Source organism: Syngnathus typhle, linkage group LG10 (genome assembly GCF_033458585.1).
Source record: "Syngnathus typhle isolate RoL2023-S1 ecotype Sweden linkage group LG10, RoL_Styp_1.0, whole genome shotgun sequence".
NCBI lineage: Eukaryota > Metazoa > Chordata > Actinopteri > Syngnathiformes > Syngnathidae > Syngnathus > Syngnathus typhle.
Window position 1 is genome coordinate 10,951,555 of NC_083747.1, and position 19,359 is coordinate 10,970,913.

The 19,359-nt window shown below is 45.6% G+C and overlaps 4 protein-coding genes across 5 annotated transcripts; all 4 read left to right on the forward strand.

Moving 5' to 3' along the window:
- The first annotated feature begins 1,103 nt into the window (after positions 1 to 1,103).
- On the forward strand, positions 1,104 to 2,188 carry si:ch211-120k19.1 (uncharacterized protein LOC563199 homolog). Its single transcript, XM_061290102.1, has 4 exons — positions 1,104 to 1,603; positions 1,672 to 1,742; positions 1,812 to 1,841; positions 1,939 to 2,188. Exons 1-4 carry the CDS (start codon positions 1,282 to 1,284, stop codon positions 2,056 to 2,058), a joined length of 543 nt encoding a protein of 180 aa, XP_061146086.1. The 5' UTR covers positions 1,104 to 1,281; the 3' UTR covers positions 2,059 to 2,188.
- A 311-nt stretch (positions 2,189 to 2,499) lies between these two features.
- rpl18 (ribosomal protein L18) lies at positions 2,500 to 4,920 on the forward strand. The gene is made up of 7 exons (XM_061290100.1): positions 2,500 to 2,607; positions 3,098 to 3,184; positions 3,297 to 3,404; positions 3,512 to 3,610; positions 3,739 to 3,862; positions 4,366 to 4,435; positions 4,786 to 4,920. The coding sequence occupies exons 1-7, from the start codon at positions 2,605 to 2,607 to the stop codon at positions 4,859 to 4,861; spliced, it is 567 nt and encodes a 188-aa protein (XP_061146084.1). The 5' UTR covers positions 2,500 to 2,604; the 3' UTR covers positions 4,862 to 4,920.
- Positions 4,921 to 5,144: 224 nt separating this feature from the next.
- Positions 5,145 to 12,998, forward strand: sphk2 (sphingosine kinase 2). Its single transcript, XM_061289910.1, has 8 exons — positions 5,145 to 5,299; positions 7,080 to 8,265; positions 8,835 to 8,984; positions 9,063 to 9,157; positions 9,222 to 9,337; positions 9,403 to 9,612; positions 9,714 to 11,241; positions 11,319 to 12,998. Exons 2-8 carry the CDS (start codon positions 7,785 to 7,787, stop codon positions 11,379 to 11,381), a joined length of 2,643 nt encoding a protein of 880 aa, XP_061145894.1. The 5' UTR covers positions 5,145 to 5,299; positions 7,080 to 7,784; the 3' UTR covers positions 11,382 to 12,998.
- Positions 12,999 to 13,215: 217 nt separating this feature from the next.
- Positions 13,216 to 19,335, forward strand: cyth2 (cytohesin 2). 2 transcript variants are annotated; one of them, XM_061290013.1, is made up of 12 exons: positions 13,216 to 13,417; positions 14,252 to 14,402; positions 14,703 to 14,769; positions 14,844 to 14,962; positions 15,047 to 15,127; positions 15,381 to 15,493; positions 15,596 to 15,744; positions 15,811 to 15,923; positions 16,328 to 16,406; positions 16,728 to 16,799; positions 17,161 to 17,315; positions 17,426 to 17,552. In XM_061290013.1, the coding sequence occupies exons 1-12, from the start codon at positions 13,351 to 13,353 to the stop codon at positions 17,451 to 17,453; spliced, it is 1,194 nt and encodes a 397-aa protein (XP_061145997.1). In that variant the 5' UTR covers positions 13,216 to 13,350; the 3' UTR covers positions 17,454 to 17,552. The 2 variants fall into 2 exon arrangements, with proteins under 2 accessions (XP_061145997.1, XP_061145996.1); XM_061290012.1 differs by having other exon boundaries at positions 13,217 to 13,417; positions 15,811 to 15,922; positions 16,330 to 16,406; positions 17,478 to 19,335.
- Positions 19,336 to 19,359: the final 24 nt, after the last annotated feature.

The window sequence follows — 19,359 nt, forward strand, 5'->3', positions numbered from 1 at the left end:
TCGTCCGTGTGTGTGAAGTGACATCGGTGCAAATACCCTACTTCCTTTTTCACCCCCCTCCGCCCCTCCCCTCCCCTGCACCCAATGAAATCCCACTTGCTAAGAGTCATACGTCAAGCCAGGCAATTACCTGAGACGTCAAACCACGGACACGCGTCGACCATTGTGTGTGGCACAAAAGGCCGCTTGCCTGCAAAACCGACGTCCACTTCTTAATTGAGCCGCTTAAACCGCCACCCTCATTAGCACATTCTCAGAGGGAAGAGCCTATGTGGTTGCTAGTGCCTTTAATTGAGCCGCATCATACGCGGCCGCAAACACCTTCCGAGTGATGACTCGAACACGTCTATGGTAGTCGCAGCAGCAGGTGGAACATCTTAGACAAAAAAACGACGGACAATGAAGGGCAATTACATGATTTGAGGAAAACGGTTTTGAGTGGAGGCTACAGAGATGACAAAAGTCTGTTCTTAACCACAAAAATAGAAGTGAGATTTTTGTGTAAAAAGGACTAACCCTAACCCTAACAGTAAAATGTGGTGGTGGCAGCCATTTTGTTTTGTTGTCTTACTTGGATGAAAAACAAATATTTATCTTCCCAATTCACTATGACATAGTTTTCAATTTTCAACAAGCCTGTATTTAGAAACAACTTTGTGATTACACTTGTCATGTGATGACGCATTCTCTTTATTTTTTCCTCCATCATAGTTAATATTTTTAGCAGTCAGTTTTCTGTAGAGTAAAAAACAAAATTTCACAGGAGATTTAACTTTCTTGGATTTCTATCGCTTAACTGCTTGGAGTTCTATTATTAGAATGACACATGAGATGTGGATATAAGGCTACTTCAGAATTTAGAGCAGAGAGTTCTCTCCTGGTAAATAATGCAACTTATAAAGTACAGAAAGTGTGTTTTGAATCACAACAAACTTGTATATGAATATTGAAAGCTTTTTTTTTTCTTTCAGATTCTCATAGCAGCAACCTGATATAGGTATACTACTATCACCCGGCGCCTTTAACAGCAAGAAGTTGAACTTTGACCCAGTGAGAAGGGTCTCAAAGATTGATTTCAGCTCCTCCTTGTCCAACAGAGCCAATCGGGGAGGAGAGCAGGCGTCTCTCGGCTCAGGAAGTTGGCAGACAACACGGTGGGAGCGATTGTGGAATTTGGACCTGCTTCATACTTACTTCTTAATTATTTGGAAATCTAAGATTAATTTGTTTCATTCCAGTTAGTCACATTTCACCTAATACTCTGTTTGTGAGGTTTCTACCATGAACAGGGCCTGGGCCGCGTTCAGGGCCCATCCGTACATCAGCAACGTGGTCGGCTACACAGTGCTGTTCGCCTCCGCCGACCTCTTCCAGCAGCGCGTGTTGGGCCGCCGAGACGCGTCCGTGGCCTTTGTTGGCGTGGACTGGCGCCAGACAGCCCGAGTGGCAACCGTGGGCTTTTGTTTCCATGCCAACTTCAACTACCAGTGGCTCCGCTGGCTGGAGAAGATGCTGCCGGGGGGCGGGGTCAAGGCAGTGACGGGGAAGGTGCTGGTGGATCAGCTTGTGGCGGCACCGCTCACCATCAGTGCTTTTTATATTGGTGAGTTGATGATTAAAATCATGATTTGTTTTTGTTAATTCAACCACTTCAACTCATTCTTCTTTTAGGATTGAGTTTACTCGAAAATAAAGATGATCTTCTTCAAGACTGGAGAGAGAAATTCTGGACATCTTACAAGGTACACAATTCAATTTTTGTGTTAATTGTATAGTATTCTAAAATTGTGTAATTTTTTTTTTTTTTCCAGACCGGTGTGGTGTTCTGGTCAACAATGCAGGTGAGATCTCGGGGGTTGGTCACTTCCTGGGAAAGTCAGATTTAAAGCTTCATCTTGTAATGTTTTTTTTCTTTCTTCCCCATCATTATCATCTCAGGCTGTGAACTTTTCCCTGGTGCCCCCCGTGGCTCGGACCGTGTTCCTCGGAGGCGTCGCTCTCGTGTTCACTATTTTCCTATGTCACCTCCGACAGCAGAAGGGCGGCAAACTTGAATGAATTCTTCACAACTTTTGTACTCAATGATCATTTACTGTACTGTTATCATTTTGCTCATTTGTTTGCATATTATTTTCTAGTTTTGAACTTGCTCAGAATAGTAATGGCATTGACTTATGTGATTAAAGCACTATCTCAAATTGTTAAGTTGCAATGATGATTTTCCCATTTTTGTCTTAAATAAATGACCACATCCAAATGGTGTGTAATATTAGCATTTATATGGATACAAAAATAAATGCGTAGGCTCATAGCAATAAATAATTGCATATTGCTAATCATATTTAGTGTTGTAAGTTAAAATTGTTTAATAATCTTAAAATAGTATTTATGATAGTAAATAATAGTAAAAAGTATTTACGCAGACGCAGATTGTTTTATATATACTGACACTAGAGGCGCCATTCAAAATCCCGGACTGTTTTTTCTCGTGGAGGCCCACCGGAAGCTGCGTTTGTTCTCAACCAATCAGAAACGCAATATTTCACTTCAGTGTTTATCGCGAGACCTCCGCTTTTCCTTTTTCCTTTTCCCTTCGAGTCCAAGATGGTAGGTCTCGCTAGTTTGGTTTTCTTGATTCCCCAGCTTGGCTATCCACGGTCATCCTCCTAATTACCACCGCGTATCTTATTGAATATCATATTTAGTGATTGTTGGAACAGTTTTCTTCGTAATCTAACCGCCATTTTCCTCTTACTAGTCCCTGCAAGCCACATTAGCTTCGTCTCTTGGTGCCGACAGCGAGCTAGCAAAATCAATGACGTTGCACACAACACACGTTCAAAAAAAACTACAAATGTAAAACAACAAGGAATAATATGAACATTCTTTCCATATTAGTTGGTATGACTTGTGGTAGTGTTCTTTCTAAATTCGGCATGTGTGTGTTGTGGAGCTAATGAGCCGCTCTCAAGTCAACGTATAGCGACTCGTCCAACTATCGCGATGAACCTCGTGTCATTTAGTTGAATTGCATTTAGTGTTTGCACATGTATAGCAGCAGATTTAAGTTTGACCTTGTGCTTCCTTATTTCAAAAGGGAGTCGATATAAGACATAACAAGGATCGTAAGGTGCACAGGAAGGAGCCAAAGAGTCGGGATATCTACCTGAGGCTCCTGGTCAAGGTAATTGTGACACCCACACACCCTTAAAGTTCGACACACTTGAATGATGATCCACGTAATTGTGGGAGCTCACTGTATGGGGTTTAAGTTGTTAAAATGTATTGCCTTTTAGCTGTATAGGTTCCTGACCCGCCGCTCCAATTCGACTTTCAACAAAGTTGTCCTGAAAAGGCTGTTCATGAGCAGAAGTAACAGGCCTCCCCTCTCCCTTTCTCGCCTGGTTGGTTTCACCTACCTCGTACTTTCCTTATTATAAAGAACAACCCCTAAATGTTTGCGTGCGATGTCAATATCTTCACCACTGAATTAGCAGATATCTCTTTACAGCTCCATAAAATGAAGATGGGCGGTCGTGATAACAAGATCGCCGTTGTCGTGGGAACGATCACCGATGACGTCAGGATCCAGAAAGTTCCCAAGCTCAAGGTGGGGGATCGTCGGCATTTACACGATTTTCCAGATTTGTTTTAATTTATATGTTTCAAATATCCAGATCCTAAATAGCAATATCTTTTTGAGAGTGTGAAAGTTTTTTTTCCTCTATTATCCTCAAGGTGTGCGCCCTGAGGGTGAGTGAAGGTGCTCGCCGCAGGATCTTGCAGGCCGGAGGTCAAGTGATGACTTTTGACCAGCTGGCAATGGCCTCACCCAAAGGAAAAGGCACCGTGCTGTTGTCCGGTAAGGATAGCACCACATGTTCATAGTGCTCAATTAATTGATTGCTTGTGTATGTTTAAACAGAAATGACATGGGTAGAGAGAGGACCATACAAAATGTACAAACGTCAAGGTTGACTGATGAGTCATGTAAAAATTGTGCTCACTCTCCCTTTGTGTCGGTCAAACATGAGCCGCTATCATTCAATATCCAGATATGGATGTTCTGTTCCATAGCATGACGGATGAAACATTAACCTGCAGGCAGTTGGTGCCACGATTCCTCACTGTTGAACAGGCTTGAATTGATTCTAGATTGTATCACATGGCAAGTTATTTTTATAGCCACAAGTCCACTCAAGTGCAGAATTATTCTCCATAGCCGCGTCTTTGTTTTTTTTAGATTGCAACAATCGACTCTTAACAGCAGTCGCTTCACTTGATCAAAATTGTCAAGAGTAAAATTAGTACAGTAGTTGTCGTAAGTCAAAAGATTAGATGGGAAAATGATGTGTTGTTTTTCAGGTCCTCGCAAGGGCAGAGAGGTGTACAGGCACTTTGGTAAAGCTCCTGGAACTCCTCACAGCCACAGCAAGTATGTGCACACTTGTACATTTGTTCTAGTGAAATTCTATCATGAGTCATTAGTAATGATTTGTGTGTTTTCTAAAAATGTGCCAATGTTCATTGAAAAAGGTGTGTTAAGTTTGTCTTTATGCCCCTGCAATTAGCTGACAAATGATTGAGTATAAAGGCACTGCAAATTTCATAAAGTTTAAATATAATGTGTCCCAAAATGTTAAGAAACAATTCTTTTTAACAAATTAAATGCAAATGAATTTCACTCAAGTTAAATAAAAAGATACTGCCCCCAGGCAAAGAATTCTTTCAGATAAAAAAGGCCAGTCAGCGTTGTAACCTGTGTTTTTTTTTTCTTTCTTTCAGGCCCTACATTCGTTCCAAGGGCAGGAAGTTTGAGAGAGCTCGTGGTCGCAGAGCCAGCCGTGGCTACAAAAACTAAAGTCTCACTTTTGTTTACCACACATGATTCAAATAAAAGACTGGCTGTACAAAACATCACTTCCTCTTTTGTGTTTACTTCTCCCCTTATATGGTGCCACAAATTTAGTTGGCGTGCCAATTCTTGGAACGTGACCTCCAATTCAACAATGATACATTCCTTTGAGCAACTTTGCCATGAAAGCGTCATGCACTAGTCTGTGTGGGAATGATTGGCCGCCGAGGCATGTGGAGGCATTCTAGCCCAAACAGGAAGTGAGTGATGTCTGTCAATGATTGGAGAATGTCGGAGGGTGTTCCAATGTTATCCTTCTTGCTATTGGGTTTCCTTTGCGCCGCTCAAGGCAGCACTAGCGGCAGCAGCGTGCACACTTCCTGCAGCGAGACAGGAGCAGCACACCGCTTCGCTTGTCACCACAACAGCAGCAAACAAGATGAGGTACGGCGCTTACTTTTGCTTTCTTTTTTCATTTCATTCCGATTCAATCAACAACCGACTGCTTCGCGATGACAAAAGCTTGTCTCCATTGTGACGGTTCGGCTTTGAATCAAAACCTAACCTCGGCTAGCTTGACATCTTAGCCAGTTTGCAGGCGATTAACACCTAGCTAGTCGTGAACTTTCAAAAAGGAGCTTTTAAGGTAATCTGAATAGATGAACCTGTTCACTATCAATTGTTCACTTTAATCGGTTGATTATTTGAAGACAATAAACAGCCAAGTAGCTTGCCGTTTGCGCATCGTTACAAATAGCACTCCGAGCTCACGTCAAAACAAAGTCGCCCATAATTACATTGTAATATACTTTGACGTATTACAATGCTTTCGATCTGATGAAATTAATCTCTACCGTTTAACAAGATAAGCCTATCTAGCTAACATCTGCACAACGCTGGTTAAAGTTCAAGGAGCACACGTAGCTTTACTTTGTACGCTAAATCAAGCTCCCGAAATAAGTACATTGACTCATTCATCAAAGTCTAAATGAGGTAATATAGGGTGAATAATGCCTTTATACATTTACAAAAAAGAAAAACCAAAACGTTAATTCAAAGGTCTCCATTTCAAAGATGATGTGACCAGCAATGTATACATATAATGTATACGTAAAATAACACAGTAAACAAGCAAAGTATATTTATAAAACTGTCAACCATCCTCTCAGAATGTGGCGCAGTAAATCCTGAGCAATTGTGCATAATGCGTTTGACCCAAGGTTTGTCCTTCCAAGCAAAAAGAAATTTAGCTGAGACAACCTGAACAAGTCTTTAAAAAAAATAAAAAAGGCGGTGAAGGCTGTTCAGCATTATTCATGGTCAACAGGTAAGTTGAGCCATACCGTTTGCTGTCTCATTTTCTGTGAAATTACCAACCATTTGAAATGTTATTAAATTAAGGATCATCTTGTCATACGTGTTATAAGAGTGAAAAGGAAGTTTTTATTGATCATGTTTGCTTAGCTTTCTAATTGGGATCCGGTGCTGAAAACTGGAATGCCTGCTCTAAATAAGATTGACAGCTGAATGTTTCTATTGAGCGTCCCTAACAACATGATGCAGTCAAGGGTTAAAAGCAAAAGCTTGCTCGCACATGCCCAAAATACCCCCACGAGTCAGTCAACAGTGGCCTCATTGTGCGGGAGTCCAAATTAGTCCGCTGCTCGTATTATTATTTGACGTGTCCACGCCCTGTTTCAAGGACCAAAGGTGCAACAATGGCCGCGGGGGCTGCTCCTATTGGAACGCCGGCCTTATCAAAACAGGACATCGGCCAGGCATTGATTCCGTCTGCACCGCAGCTTGCATAATGTTTCCTGAATGTCGTAAAAGTTGAAAGCCAGAGATGACCACTTCGTCAAGTTCAAATAGTTCGAGCACGAGATAGCGCCAAGTGTTGTACTTTGATATATGAACGCAGCGCTGTTTAGCCAGCTAACAATTATTGCATATATTTAAACAATAAAAAATCAATACATTTTGGCCAGATAGTCAGCAAAGTTAGCCAAAGTGTAACAAATTGCAGGCAGATGATGTGGTTGTCGTCTTGAGTGTCTCCGGCCATTATGGTTTTTGCACGTCAGCAAAATTGACTTTGACTCACAGCCCGTCTCAGCAAAAACAAAATTGAGCACGTCATGCACTCCTGAGAGCCAACATCTTCCTCTACTAACCAAGCTAAATCAAAGAACATTAACAAATGTTAACTTTTGTCTCCATCCAGGAGCCGAGAGCTCCGTGAGGGAACGTGACGCTTGGAATTTCTGACCATGACAAGGAGCCACCTGGACCTGTCTCCGTTTTTCTTTTATTTTGTGTGCGTCCGTTGGTTTTGTCTCCCGTCCACCTGTCTCTTCTGCTCTTGCCACCACTGAGATGGAAGAAAAAAACAAATCAGACACTCCTTATCAATGATATAATTATCATCTCTTGTCCAAATCAAGTACCGTCCAGCACTTTTCATGTCTGTCCAGCACGTAAGCGGTAGCCTGAACACGTGTTTATTTAATGACGATTGTTTTAGCCGTCAAGGTGTTGATTTCTTTTTTTTTTTAGTCTTAGTCATTCGGCCAGTATTCTCGGTGAACCTTCATTATTTGAAAAGATTTATTGTTGATGTTGTAGCTGCTAAGTTAACTTAGGTTGTGATGTTATTGTTGTTTTACCTCGTGGATGTGACTTGATTGAAATATTTTGGACTAGAACCTGACTGGGAGTGAAATGAAGCTAGTAAACACTGGAAGGCTCCGTTTGACACTATGAACTGGAAACTGCGGGTTTCCCAAACCAATGACACTGAGGACACAAGGGATTTTCTTTTGTTGTCAATTCAAGAACTGAACGATCTTTTTAAACATTTTGACTCCATTTTGCAGCTTTTTTGAAATTTTGGGACTCAGTAAAGCTTGTCCCCGTCCGGCGAGCGAGAATGCGCTCCCCGGAACCGTCGTCCTTCTCCCCGTCGGAAGCTCTCCTCCACGGCCAGTTTGCCAGCTGGGGGTCCAACAACAACAACAATAGTGGCAGCAGCAACAATAATAGCTGCCCCAACAGCCCCGGCGGCGGTCCGGGCGGGCTCTCCCCAGCCGCTTCGCCCACGCTGGCGCCGGCCTCCAACTACGCGCTGACCCTCACCCACCTGCACGTCCACATCCAGCGCCTGTCGCCACGTCCGGGTAAAGAGGCCCGGCTGCTGCTGCCTCTGTCGGAGCTGGTGGGATGCAGCTGCCCCCGAGCGCCCGCGCCCCCGCTCCTGGTGCTCTACTGGTACCCGCCAGGTAAACGACGCAAAGGGGTGTCGCGCCGCCGTCAGGTGAGGGCTTACCTGGCTGAGAGCAGAACCGAGGCGGAGCGATGGTCGGCCGCCGTGCAGTGTTTACTTCGAGGGGTGCCGGTCACGGCCGAAACGGGTGAGTGCACATTTGTTTTAGTGTTTAAAGGGGAAGTGGACCCCCGCAATTTTCTTTGTAATATGTTCTGTGCAGCCCTTCCTCCTCTTGCCATTTTGATTTCTGCCCCCTTTGTAAGTGCTTGCTAAATATAACTTGATGTCATAGTGACCAAGACATGCAAGAGAAACAACAAAGCAGGTCCACACTTGAAACGCCTTGTATGTAACGTGTGATTTCATGTCAACTCAACTGAAATGTGCGAGATGTTTACAGCAATGTTCACCGGTGCTTGGTGTCGACCTTTTGTGGGTGGCCTTTGCACTTCACCAGCGTCTGATCTCCTTTCCTGTCTCCTTCCTCCCTCCTTTGCCCCTCGAGTGTATCTAATCTCCCTCTCTCCTTTTGTTTCCTGACCTCAACCCAAACTTCATCATCTCCTTTCTCACAGTAAACAAGGCTGTCCTCGCTTCATTTCATTCATCCATCATCTCTGCTCTGTTTGCTTGTTGCGGCGCTCACCCCGACTTGTGGCCATATTGCTTTTCTGTGGATTTCTTCTAACCCATTCATTTATTTTTTTTTTGAAGAATTTTCCAGAAGCCTCCTACCTCGCCCCAAGCGTCTACTGCTGCTGGTCAATCCGTTCAGTGGGCGAGGACAGGCGATGCAGTGGTGTCAGACGCACATCCTGCCCATGATCAGGGAGGCCAACATCAGCTATAACCTGATCCAGACAGGTAAGCGGCACCAAGGCAAACGAGACGAGACAAGCGGCGTCCGCTCGAGTTGCACAAGTACGTCTCTATCTGCCTCAGAGCGTCAGAACCACGCCAGAGAGCTTATCAGGGAGATATCGCTACCGGAGTGGGACGGCGTCGTCATCATTTCGGGAGACGGCCTCCTGCACGAGGTAAGGATCGATAAGGTGGACAAACGTTAGGCGCGTTACGATATTGTGTCCTCTGATCCGGCAGGTCATAAACGGCTTAATGGAGCGTCCAGATTGGGAGCGAGCCATAAAAACACCTGTTGGCATTCTGCCCTGCGGTTCTGGCAACGCGCTGGCCGGGTCCATCAACCACCACGCGGGGTAGGAAACCTCCGTCCTGTCCTGCGCATCGGCGTTGGAAGTCAATTTTGCTGACGTGTTGGCAGGTTTGACATGTGCCTTCGGGAGTCTCTCCTTTTGAACTGCTGCTTCCTGCTGTGTCGCGGCGGCGTGCGGCCCATGGACCTGGTCTCCGTGACGACGAGCCCGCCCGCCAACAACAGCCGAGCCGCTACCGGGCACGGGCCCAGGAGGCTCTTTTCGTTCCTGTCCGTCGCCTGGGGGTTCGTGTCGGATGTGGACATTGAAAGTGAGAGGTGAGGTGTACTGTGAACATGGCGGGGATCGATTTCAGAGCCACCTGCAAATGATGAAATGTCGAGTCTTTAGCATTAGCGTCTGTGTCATGTGACGGCAGGTATCGCGGGCTGGGCTCAGCGCGTTTCACTCTGGGCACGCTAGTGCGCATCGCCTCCCTCCGCTCCTACAAGGGTCGTCTGTCCTACCTGCCCCCCTCCAGCTTGGCCCCCTCGCCCGACGTCACGCCCCCGGCGCCGAGGAGGCCCCTTTCCCGAAGCATCACAGAGGGCCTGGAGGGCTTCTGCAAACCGCCTATCCATCGCACCTCCTCCGACATGGGCATCAGCGAACAACGGAGTCTGCGGCGGGGCGAGGGCGAGCGGGAGAAGGAGGAGAGGCAACGGGAACGAGAGCGAAGACGGGAGCGAACCCGGGGAGGAGGCACGGGCGTGGTGAGGGCCAGCAGCCTGATGGAGGACAGGGAGAAGGAGAACGAGGGAGAGGCTGAGATGGAAGAGGCCAGGCTGAAGGAGGGGCGGGGCGACTGCAACGTGGGAGGGGACACCGGACTGGCACAGATTAAAGACGAACACGAGGACGAGGGAAGAACCGAGGAGGACTCGAGTGAGATGGAGGAGGATGAGCATCAGGCTGGAGATGTGGTCGACCGCGTAAAGTGTGAGGGGGTGACGCTCACCCAAGAAGAGCCTGCTGAAAGCTCGGAGGCAGATGAAGGTTCTTTCACCTACCAAGATGAAGCCCGGCAGACCCTTAGGAAGAACTCTGCTCCTTCGAGCCAGATAGCCGACACGCTGTTCGGTCAAGCCGACTGCAATTCCGGCCCCTCCTACGCTGTGGAGGATGAAGACCTGAACGGAAGCTTTTTCCAGAAAGATGTCTACCCTCTGGATGTCGCCCGCGAACGTGCCCTCACCATATCCTCCCCCTTTCGCCACTCCCCATTCTCCTACAAACCCAGAACTGTGGACCAGAACCAGAACTCCTCGCGGCCGAGGCCCCTGTCGCTCCTGCAGCACTCGCACTCTAACTCGCTCCCTCCTAAACTTCCCTCCCTGTCGCTCTCTCTGTCCCCCACGCCGCCATCTTCACCTTCATGCGCCTCCCCGCACGCCTCGTCATTCCTGGCGCCTCGGCCCAACACGCCCGGGTCAACCTCGCCCTCGCCAACCATACGCACGGCCACCTCGTCGTTCAGCTTCGACATGGCCGAGCCGGCCGGGCCCCTCAAGAACCGTCCTTACGTCTCGCTGCCTTTAAACGCCCCCAGAGATGACCTGTTGCCCCCACTGGACCAACCCCTTCCCACGCGAGACTGGGTCACAATAGAGGGCGATTTTGTTCTCGTTTTGGCCCTTTATCAGAGCCACCTGGGGGCCGACCTGCACGCCGCGCCGCAGGCCAGGTTTGACGACGGACTCATCCACTTGACCTTCGTGCGGGCGGGCATATCCAGAGCCACCTTACTCCGACTGTTCTTCGCCATGGAGAGAGGAACGCACCACTCTGTCAGCTCGCCGTACGTCAGCCACGTTTCCTGCCGCGCCTTCCGGCTGCAGCCTCTATCGGCACGCGGGACCCTCACGGTGGACGGAGAGCTGGTGCCGTATGGACCCTTGCAAGCGCAGGTCAGTTTCAAATTTTTGCAAAAATCTGGCTGTCATCACTTTTGCTATGTTTTTGACTCCTCATGCTTTCGTCGTAGGTCCATCCCTCCATGGCGCGCCTCATTGTCGGTGACTCGGGAGTGCAGGTCACCAGGTTCTAAATCAGGGATTGGTTGAAGCTGATTACTAAGCACTCACTTCTGAATTATGTCACACCTGTTGCCACGTATGCTCTGATTCTGAACTAACCTGGATTGCACAAAAACAGTTTGAGGGTCAAAGGGAGAACCTTACCGAGCCATGCATCATGAGAGCAGGAATGCAGGGATTGATAGTTTTGTTTTGTTTTAGAAAATGGATGAAAACTGCACCGCGTTGCACATCTGCGGGATTACGCCAAGCGAACCCCGCAGACGCATGAAAACCGCACAGCCTGGAATAACGAGGGAAGAACAATCGAATGTCTGTTGATTTTTTTTTTTTTTTTTGGCGCGGACAGTGCATGATGCGGGTGCGTGTATACGCAATAGTATGCATGCTCAGAAGCACTACCAGTATTTTGCCTTACAGGGGAAAAAATTGACTTTGCAAAACGACACTATACAAGGTTAGAGCTTCAGTGGTTAACAAAGTTCATTTCACTTACTTTAGCCTCAGCAGTATTTGATGTCTACATTTCATGGCACTCAATAATCCTCTGGAGTGCATTTTATGTTTATTAAGTTAGCGCAGCACGCCAAAGCCTCTTTCACACGGAGCTGAAACAGAAGGCATTCATCCACTTATTACGCACAACTCCCAAGAAGAATATTGTTTATACAGAACCGCAACGTTAAAAATTGTGTGGTGGGGGGGGGGGGGTGTCTTTTAACGGGGCTAAAATCACAACACTAGAATGCACACTTGGATGTTTTTAATCATTTGCAGCCAAGAAGAAAAACAGGAAAGCACTAGTAAAAGTACCTTAGAACTATACTACTATAAATGATTCCTATGAAAGGAATTACATTGGTCCGTTTGTTTTATTTTTTTTAGCTGGGAAAGTTGAATGTAGAAACAAACTTAAAAATCACAATAGGACTTGATGGAGACTGAATTTGACTGAGCGTTGACAACTGAAATCATGTCCTTGCCTTAAGTGACCTCACAGATATTTTGGTGGAATCGGAACAATAGTGAGTGAGAAATGATTACCTGCTTTGTGTTAATCTTATTTTGAGACCTGCTGATAAACCGGTCAAATCAATAGCATGTGCACTGTATCAATCAGTGGAGATGGTGTGTGAACTGTTTGGGTCCCATGTCAGCATAGCGCATGTCCTGGTCATGCCTGGAGATATCAATGCCTTTGTATTACAATCCTGTTGAAAATCTTGTTCAAACATGACGACAAAAAAAGTGGACTACAATTTATAACTGCTCACCAGGCTGCTATTTTGCTGCTTGTATTATCTGTTTTTTTTTCGTTTTTTTTTACACACGGCTAGAGTCTACCACAATGGCGTAGCAGTCTAGGTTTATAACACCACCACGTAGAAGAATATCACAATTTAGATTTGTTGCCAAAATGTACAGGATCAAAAAACGGCAGGTTCTACCTTCTGTATATGTATGAACTGAACAAATGAAATGGATGTGGCGTTTAAATGTCCAGGCATCTATAGTGGCCCTCCTTGTAAGGAAATTGCATTTATTACTAAAATAATGGAAGAAAATATATGATTATGGTGTACAGTTCATAGTTGTCAATGTTTTCAATAAATGTAACTTAAAAACTGTATTGACATTTTTTTTCACCTGATATCGACAACTATGTTGGTTTAACTACTGCAATGTCGCAATTGTGTTTTACTATTTGTCGTTTTTATAAAAAATATTGTAAAATGTTAAATTTTTGAAAAAGACATCGCTGAGCGGAAACATTTTATTATCTAAATAAAAACTGTTATTTTGACAGAACACGCTGACCGGAAACACTATCTTCGATCACAACACATCGCTTCCGGTGTGGGCACTTTCTTTGTCTCCGGGCCGACGTATCGTACCACTAGGAGTCGTGTTCCCCCTCCCCTGCTTTCCTTTCACTTCTGTGGATATATTTGTATATATATCCACATTTTCTGCTATTGAATGACAGTCGACTCGGAAATATTTATGCCTAAAAGCAAAGCGCCGAAAATGGATGACTTGGACTACAGTAAGTGGCTAAGTGGAGACGTTATCGTTAAGCTAGTGGCGGCTAACCCTTATCGCTTATCGGTTTTATTATTAGATTCGGTGTGAGAATGAAGCCGTTTGATACATAGTTAAACATAATTGAGTAGTTAATGTTCGTATAAGTTTGCTAAAATAATACAGCACTATCTCTCTGAGGCACAGTTCGACTGACGCTGACGTTAGCTTCCTATCGATCGATTCGGTTAGTGTTTCAGGTAAGGCCGGTGCTGGTGGACATTTAACAGCGCCGGTGGGATTCGCGTTCCACAGCGTCTTATTCTTTTAAAATACTTCTAATCTGTTTAGAATCGCGTGTTATTATTGTGTAGGATCCAGGGTGTGGGCGTGGTTTTTGGGGGGTGGGGTGGGGGTCAAATTTTTTGTTTTGGTTTTATCCTGGTGTTACTTCCAGCATGGTGAACTAGCAACAGTTAACCTCACAAGGTTAATAAAACAGTCACACTTAATTGAAAGGTTTTCAAGAACACGTTTTTGTGAAGTTGTGGGAAACTGAAGTAGCCAGAGAAGTAATCTTGAACAGGGTATAGGATAGAAAAGAAATTTTGAAATTTAATTTTCCCCTCCAGCCTATGCAGTTGTTTCCCCACTCTCTTTTTTTGTTTTGTGATTACAATGGCACTAATCTGTCATCCCCAATGTGAGTAACAATGCCCTTGGTGATTTATTTTAAGCTAATAAAGAGCCCCCCCCCCCCCCCCCCGCCCCCTTTTATATTGTCAGAGCTGTGTTTGTCGTATTCACAGCGGCAGAACTAACAGGCTCATTCTTCTCTGCTTCACCCCCACACCCGTAGTCCCAGTAGACCTGAGCCCAGAGGAGCGCTCGGAGCTGGAGGACATCCGCAGGAGGAAGGGGGTCCTGCTGCTGGAGATTCAAAGGCTCCGCGAGGAGCTCAGGGAGGCCATTTTGGAGGTGGAAGGGCTTGAGGCCAGCACGGAGGGCAGGTGAGGAGTGAACATTATTGTTGCACATAAGGAAACAATGGTTCAAGCAATTTTAGTAATGTCATCTGCTCACATGTGAATAGAATCATGCTTTAATGCACGCCACCTATTGTTATTGACATTTTTAATACAGTGGAACAGCCAAGGTTCGACACAATCCACATGAGGATGCTGGCTAATATCCAATCTGTTCATATTTTGACATGATTACATAAGGACTTCTAATTGTTGGACCTTTAATGTGACTGTGTACGTCTTTTTATAGTAGTAATCGCACCTTCTCTTCTGTCCATTGTGCAGTAAAACCCTTCAGAAAAATAGGCATGTTGCAATGGGAAGGAAGAAATTTAACATGGATCCCAAAAAGGTAGGAAAGTTATATTGCTTGTAGACTCTTCATGGGAGCTTGGATGGCAACAAAGTGCGTGTTTGGCTTCACAGGGCATCGTATTTCTCGTGGAGAATGAGCTGCTCAGACACACTCCGGAGGACATCGCTCAGTTCCTTTACAAAGGAGAAGGCCTCAACAAGACGGCCATCGGCGATTACCTCGGGGAAAGGTGACCCATTTTAATCTACTCTGAGTCTTCATCTCGTTGAATCCCTTTTTTTTTTTTAATGCTTCTGTCACTGCTCTGCTGCAGGGACGACTTCAACATCAAAGTCCTCCAGGCTTTCGTTGACCTGCACGAGTTCACAGATCTTAACCTGGTCCAGGCCCTCAGGTAAGTCAGGGTCAACTCTGAAAATGAAAACTCATTAAGTGTCTGGTTTGGGATCCTGGCACACGAAGCCAGACAAACATTCGGCGTAATGGAAAGTACCAAACTCTCGCATGCCATGCGCACCTCACCCAAATGAATGCCATTTCGCAATCGAGACGATTTGATGATAAACTTAGTACAAGCTGCCATTTGGTCTATGATGCGCAAAAAGCTGCATTTTAAATGTATGCTGTGGTAACTGACATGTTTGCAGGCAATTTTTGTGGAGTTTTCGTCTGCCCGGTGAAGCCCAGAAGATTGACAGAATGATGGAAGCCTTTGCTCAGAGATATTGTCGTTGTAACCCCGGCGTCTTCCAGAGCACTGGTGCATACTCGCACGCACAGCATTTTGATTATTCATTTCCTCTCATTTCTAAAGTAATGAAGAAAAACAAAAAACTGTGACTGAACTTGCCACTGTTTGCAGACACGTGTTACGTGCTTTCGTTCGCCATCATCATGCTTAATACCAGCCTCCACAACCCCAACGTGAGGGACAAACCGGGCCTGGACCGCTTCATCTCCATGAACCGCGGCATCAACGACGGAGGGGACCTGCCCGAGGACCTGCTGCGAGTACGCTTAATGACGGCGTGAACGTCCAAGCGGCACTCTGACACAATTCTTCCCTCCTCACCCCAGAACCTGTACGAAAGCATCAAAAATGAGCCCTTTAAGATCCCCGAGGACGACGGCAACGACCTGACGCACACCTTCTTCAACCCCGACAGAGAGGGCTGGCTGCTCAAGCTCGGTGAGAGCGACGCTTCTCACAAATCCAACTCTGGATGTCGGAAAGTTTGCTGTGCTCATCCAAGTTTTTTTTTTGCGCTGGGTGGGTGGGTCTGCATCTGTCCGCCCGACGACAAAATGGCCACGAGGGGCACGCTGTGGAGCTGTTGTTGCATGGCATGGCGGGGGCTTGTCATGTGTGTCACTAATGTATCATGTCCTCCTCTCTCTCTTCCTCTCTGGTCGCCCTCTAAATAAATTCGCCTTCCGCTTCTTCCCCTGCGATTTCCGCCTTCCGCTGCCGCTGCTTGTTTTCTCAGGAGGTATGTACTGACGCAAGTTCTCGTTGTCGTGCATGGGAAGGTAGCTAGCTAGAAGGTGAGCGCTTAGCACGGGCCACACCGTGTGACTCTCAGCGCTTGCTTTCAGGGGGACGAGTGAAAACCTGGAAGAGGCGATGGTTCATCCTCACGGACAACTGTCTCTACTACTTTGAATACACAACAGTAAGTCGGCACACTTCACGAATGGAATCTAGTGTGTTAAAAGAAAACAGGCGATTTGTATGCAGGCATCAATCGGTTGAAGCTTCTTTTGGAGTCACGCTATGAAAAGTTTCATGACATCCAAATGTTTTGAACACTTTCGAAGTAGAACTGGTTGGGTGGCTTGTGCACTGCTTAAAATAATCCCAAAGCCCATACGAGGCGACATATTTACTGATGGCTTGTGTGAGGTTGTTTTTATTTTTTTTATGGTCGTACACGTTGCTGTCCCAACTGTGCACTTGAGTGAGCGCGTGTTTGTGTGTGTGCTCGAACCAACAGGACAAAGAACCTCGAGGCATCATCCCCTTGGAGAACCTCAGCATCCGTGAGGTGGAGGACCCACGCAAACCTGTAAGATTGGATTCCACACGGCTGCTTGTTTGTTTTGCCTAGACTGGATTTTGTCTCGCATGCTTGGCACAATTCCAATTTTTTTTTGCTGTCAAGCCGCACAATTGGAATGACTGTGGAACTTTAAAACAAACAAACAAATGAAAGTAGAGCTGTTACATACGGATGAAATAATTGAAACGTGTTGGATACCAACAGAACAACCATTAAGCAATATACTGTCATTCATAGATAGGAAAAACATATATATATATATATTTTTTTTTTTTATATGACGTGATATAAGCATTACATCTATTGGTTACTTGGATCTGGCGTGTAAAAGAATCATGACCCAGCCGCTGTCGTCTGGTCCTAACAGAACTGCTTCGAGTTGTACATCCCCAACAACCGCGGTCAGCTGATCAAGGCGTGCAAGACTGAAGCGGACGGCCGGGTGGTGGAGGGGAACCACATGGTGTACCGCATCTCCGCCCCCACGCCCGAGGAGAAGGATGAGTGGATCCACAGTATCAAGTACGGCAGCACAAAGCAAAAGAATGCAGATTGTCTCTTGGTATACTGCTAGAAATTAGATCACAGAAGATAGCTGAATTTATTTTAAGGGGAAATTTCCTATTTTGTAGATTCACTCGGGAGGGAAATATTTCCTAATTTATCTTTGGTGTGTCACGTCAGATCTGCAGTCAGCGTGGACCCATTCTATGAAATGCTCGCCGCCAGGAAGAAACGTATATCGCTGAAGAAGAAAGAAGAGCAGCCCTAGAGTATTACCGCCGCCCTAACTCCTTTTTTTTTTTTTTTTTAAATCCTCATCTTCCTTCCTCCACACTACTCTTTAGCGCAGTGGCCGGCATGTTGAACATACTTGCGGCCCTTCATGCCGTCCTCTAAATACCTCTGAGGAACTCTATGAAAACGCCCCATATGTCAAAGCCACAAATGCTCCTCATATACAGAGTTTCCCCAAGTGCGTGCAATTTTTTTGTCCTCTTTCTTTTGTCCTCTGAAACGCCCTAAGATGCCACAAGGCTGAGACAAAGCTTTTTCGTTACATGAATGGCTTGCTTTGGCGCCATCCTGCGGTGTCAAGGAACTGTGCTGAAGTGACAGGAGGAGCTTCAGCCACAAAATGGTGCCAAAGCACTACTTTTCTATTAGACAGTGCTTTGACACTATCATGTGACATCTTATGACTTTTCAGAAACGGCACCAAGAAGTGGATAACAGCAGATAGGTTTATTTAAAAAAGTAATTTATGGTAGGGGGAACACTGTATATCCAAAAAATCAAAACGCCCCTCCCTCCCACATTCCAGCTTTACACCAGCCTACGATATTGACAAATAGATGAAGACATGACATTTTGACATCCTCCTCAACTGGCCTCTTGTCAAAGGCAGCTCATGACTATGTACGACTATTTTTTTTTTTGGTTCTTGTAAATAGATGTTAGCATTATTTGTTTATTGCTCACTTGTAGAGATCATGTTTAATTTATTATTCCCGTTTTGTACGAGCTACTGTTTGGAGCGCATGTTGACAGGCGTGAAGTCGTCAAGAAGTCTGTAGCATGTGCCTCGTTGCCTAGAAGAAGAGTCGGCAGAATATTTGTCGCTTAGCCTGGTGAAGCACAAGCGTCCATGAAATCATTAGACACTTTTTCTCGCGTTCCTTCCTTCGCTTCCCAGCGTCCACCGAACACAAAATGTCCGCCGATCCATCGAGGTAAAACGCGTTCTTGTTTTAGATGAATCGGATCCGACGTGTTGATGATTTTTGTAGACTGTAAGAAAAGTAGAAGTACCTTTTTTTTTTTTTTATGGCACTTTACCCGTTGTTGCGGCTGATGTGCGTCGGTGAACAGGCTCACCAGAGCAAGGCTGGGGAACCATATGCAGGCTAAACTCCGAGGAAGTGTTATTAAAAAACAAACTTTCCTTCAATTATTCATCATATTTTGTAAGACAGACTCGCCACTGCACATTGCGATATAAAACGCAATTACCTGCTTGGTTCAAACCTCAGCAGTTCACAACCTTCATGCTGTTCTTTTTGTTCTTCATTGAACCAAGTAGCATGAAGCTGAATAATGACGCCGATCGTATTTGGACCTTAACAGCCGTCGCGGCGGCCAAGCTGATGAACAAAAAACCTTGTGAGTTGCCTTTATGTTAGTCGTTTCTCTCCCAAAGCTTAGAGAGGCCCGGCCTTTCGTCCGTTCCGTTAGTGCTTCTGCGTTTTTGCCTGCGGGCTTTCTCGACCTTCTGGGAATTCTTGAAGTGCAAAGTTGCCAAAAAACAAAACAACAGTGATTCAGAACAGCAAAATGTTGCAAACAGTGCACACCGAAACTCTCTTGTTTCTGAGCCACCTCTTTCTGAAAAATAGTGTCTTTATTTTCTATTTATTTATTTACTTATGGCAAGGTGAAGACAAAGCTAGACATGATGTAAATGTAGCAAATGACGCATACCACACACACATTGGTGCCAGGAAACAACTGTGTAACAATAAAAAGGTGATGATTGACTGTTGATTGACGTGTGTTCATATTCAGA

What these genes read in the sequence shown, in the direction of transcription:
- si:ch211-120k19.1 (XM_061290102.1), top strand. Translation starts at nt 1,282, where the DNA reads ATGAACAGGGCCTGGGCCGCGTTCAGGGCCCATCCGTACATCAGCAAC. An exon ending in CATCAGTGCTTTTTATATTG is followed by an intron (nt 1,604 to 1,671) that starts GTGAGTTGATGA and finishes TTCTTCTTTTAG; the next exon opens with GATTGAGTTTACTCGAAAAT. An exon ending in TGTTCTGGTCAACAATGCAG is followed by an intron (nt 1,842 to 1,938) that starts GTGAGATCTCGG and finishes TTATCATCTCAG; the next exon opens with GCTGTGAACTTTTCCCTGGT.
- rpl18 (XM_061290100.1), top strand. An exon ending in CCCTCTCCCTTTCTCGCCTG is followed by an intron (nt 3,405 to 3,511) that starts GTTGGTTTCACC and finishes ATCTCTTTACAG; the next exon opens with CTCCATAAAATGAAGATGGG. An exon ending in AGAAAGTTCCCAAGCTCAAG is followed by an intron (nt 3,611 to 3,738) that starts GTGGGGGATCGT and finishes ATTATCCTCAAG; the next exon opens with GTGTGCGCCCTGAGGGTGAG.
- sphk2 (XM_061289910.1), top strand. Translation starts at nt 7,785, where the DNA reads ATGCGCTCCCCGGAACCGTCGTCCTTCTCCCCGTCGGAAGCTCTCCTC. An exon ending in CTATAACCTGATCCAGACAG is followed by an intron (nt 8,985 to 9,062) that starts GTAAGCGGCACC and finishes TATCTGCCTCAG; the next exon opens with AGCGTCAGAACCACGCCAGA. An exon ending in GTGGACATTGAAAGTGAGAG is followed by an intron (nt 9,613 to 9,713) that starts GTGAGGTGTACT and finishes ATGTGACGGCAG; the next exon opens with GTATCGCGGGCTGGGCTCAG.
- cyth2 (XM_061290012.1), top strand. Translation starts at nt 13,351, where the DNA reads ATGACAGTCGACTCGGAAATATTTATGCCTAAAAGCAAAGCGCCGAAA. An exon ending in GGCGATTACCTCGGGGAAAG is followed by an intron (nt 14,963 to 15,046) that starts GTGACCCATTTT and finishes GCTCTGCTGCAG; the next exon opens with GGACGACTTCAACATCAAAG. An exon ending in GAGTGGATCCACAGTATCAA is followed by an intron (nt 17,316 to 17,477) that starts GTACGGCAGCAC and finishes GTGTCACGTCAG; the next exon opens with ATCTGCAGTCAGCGTGGACC.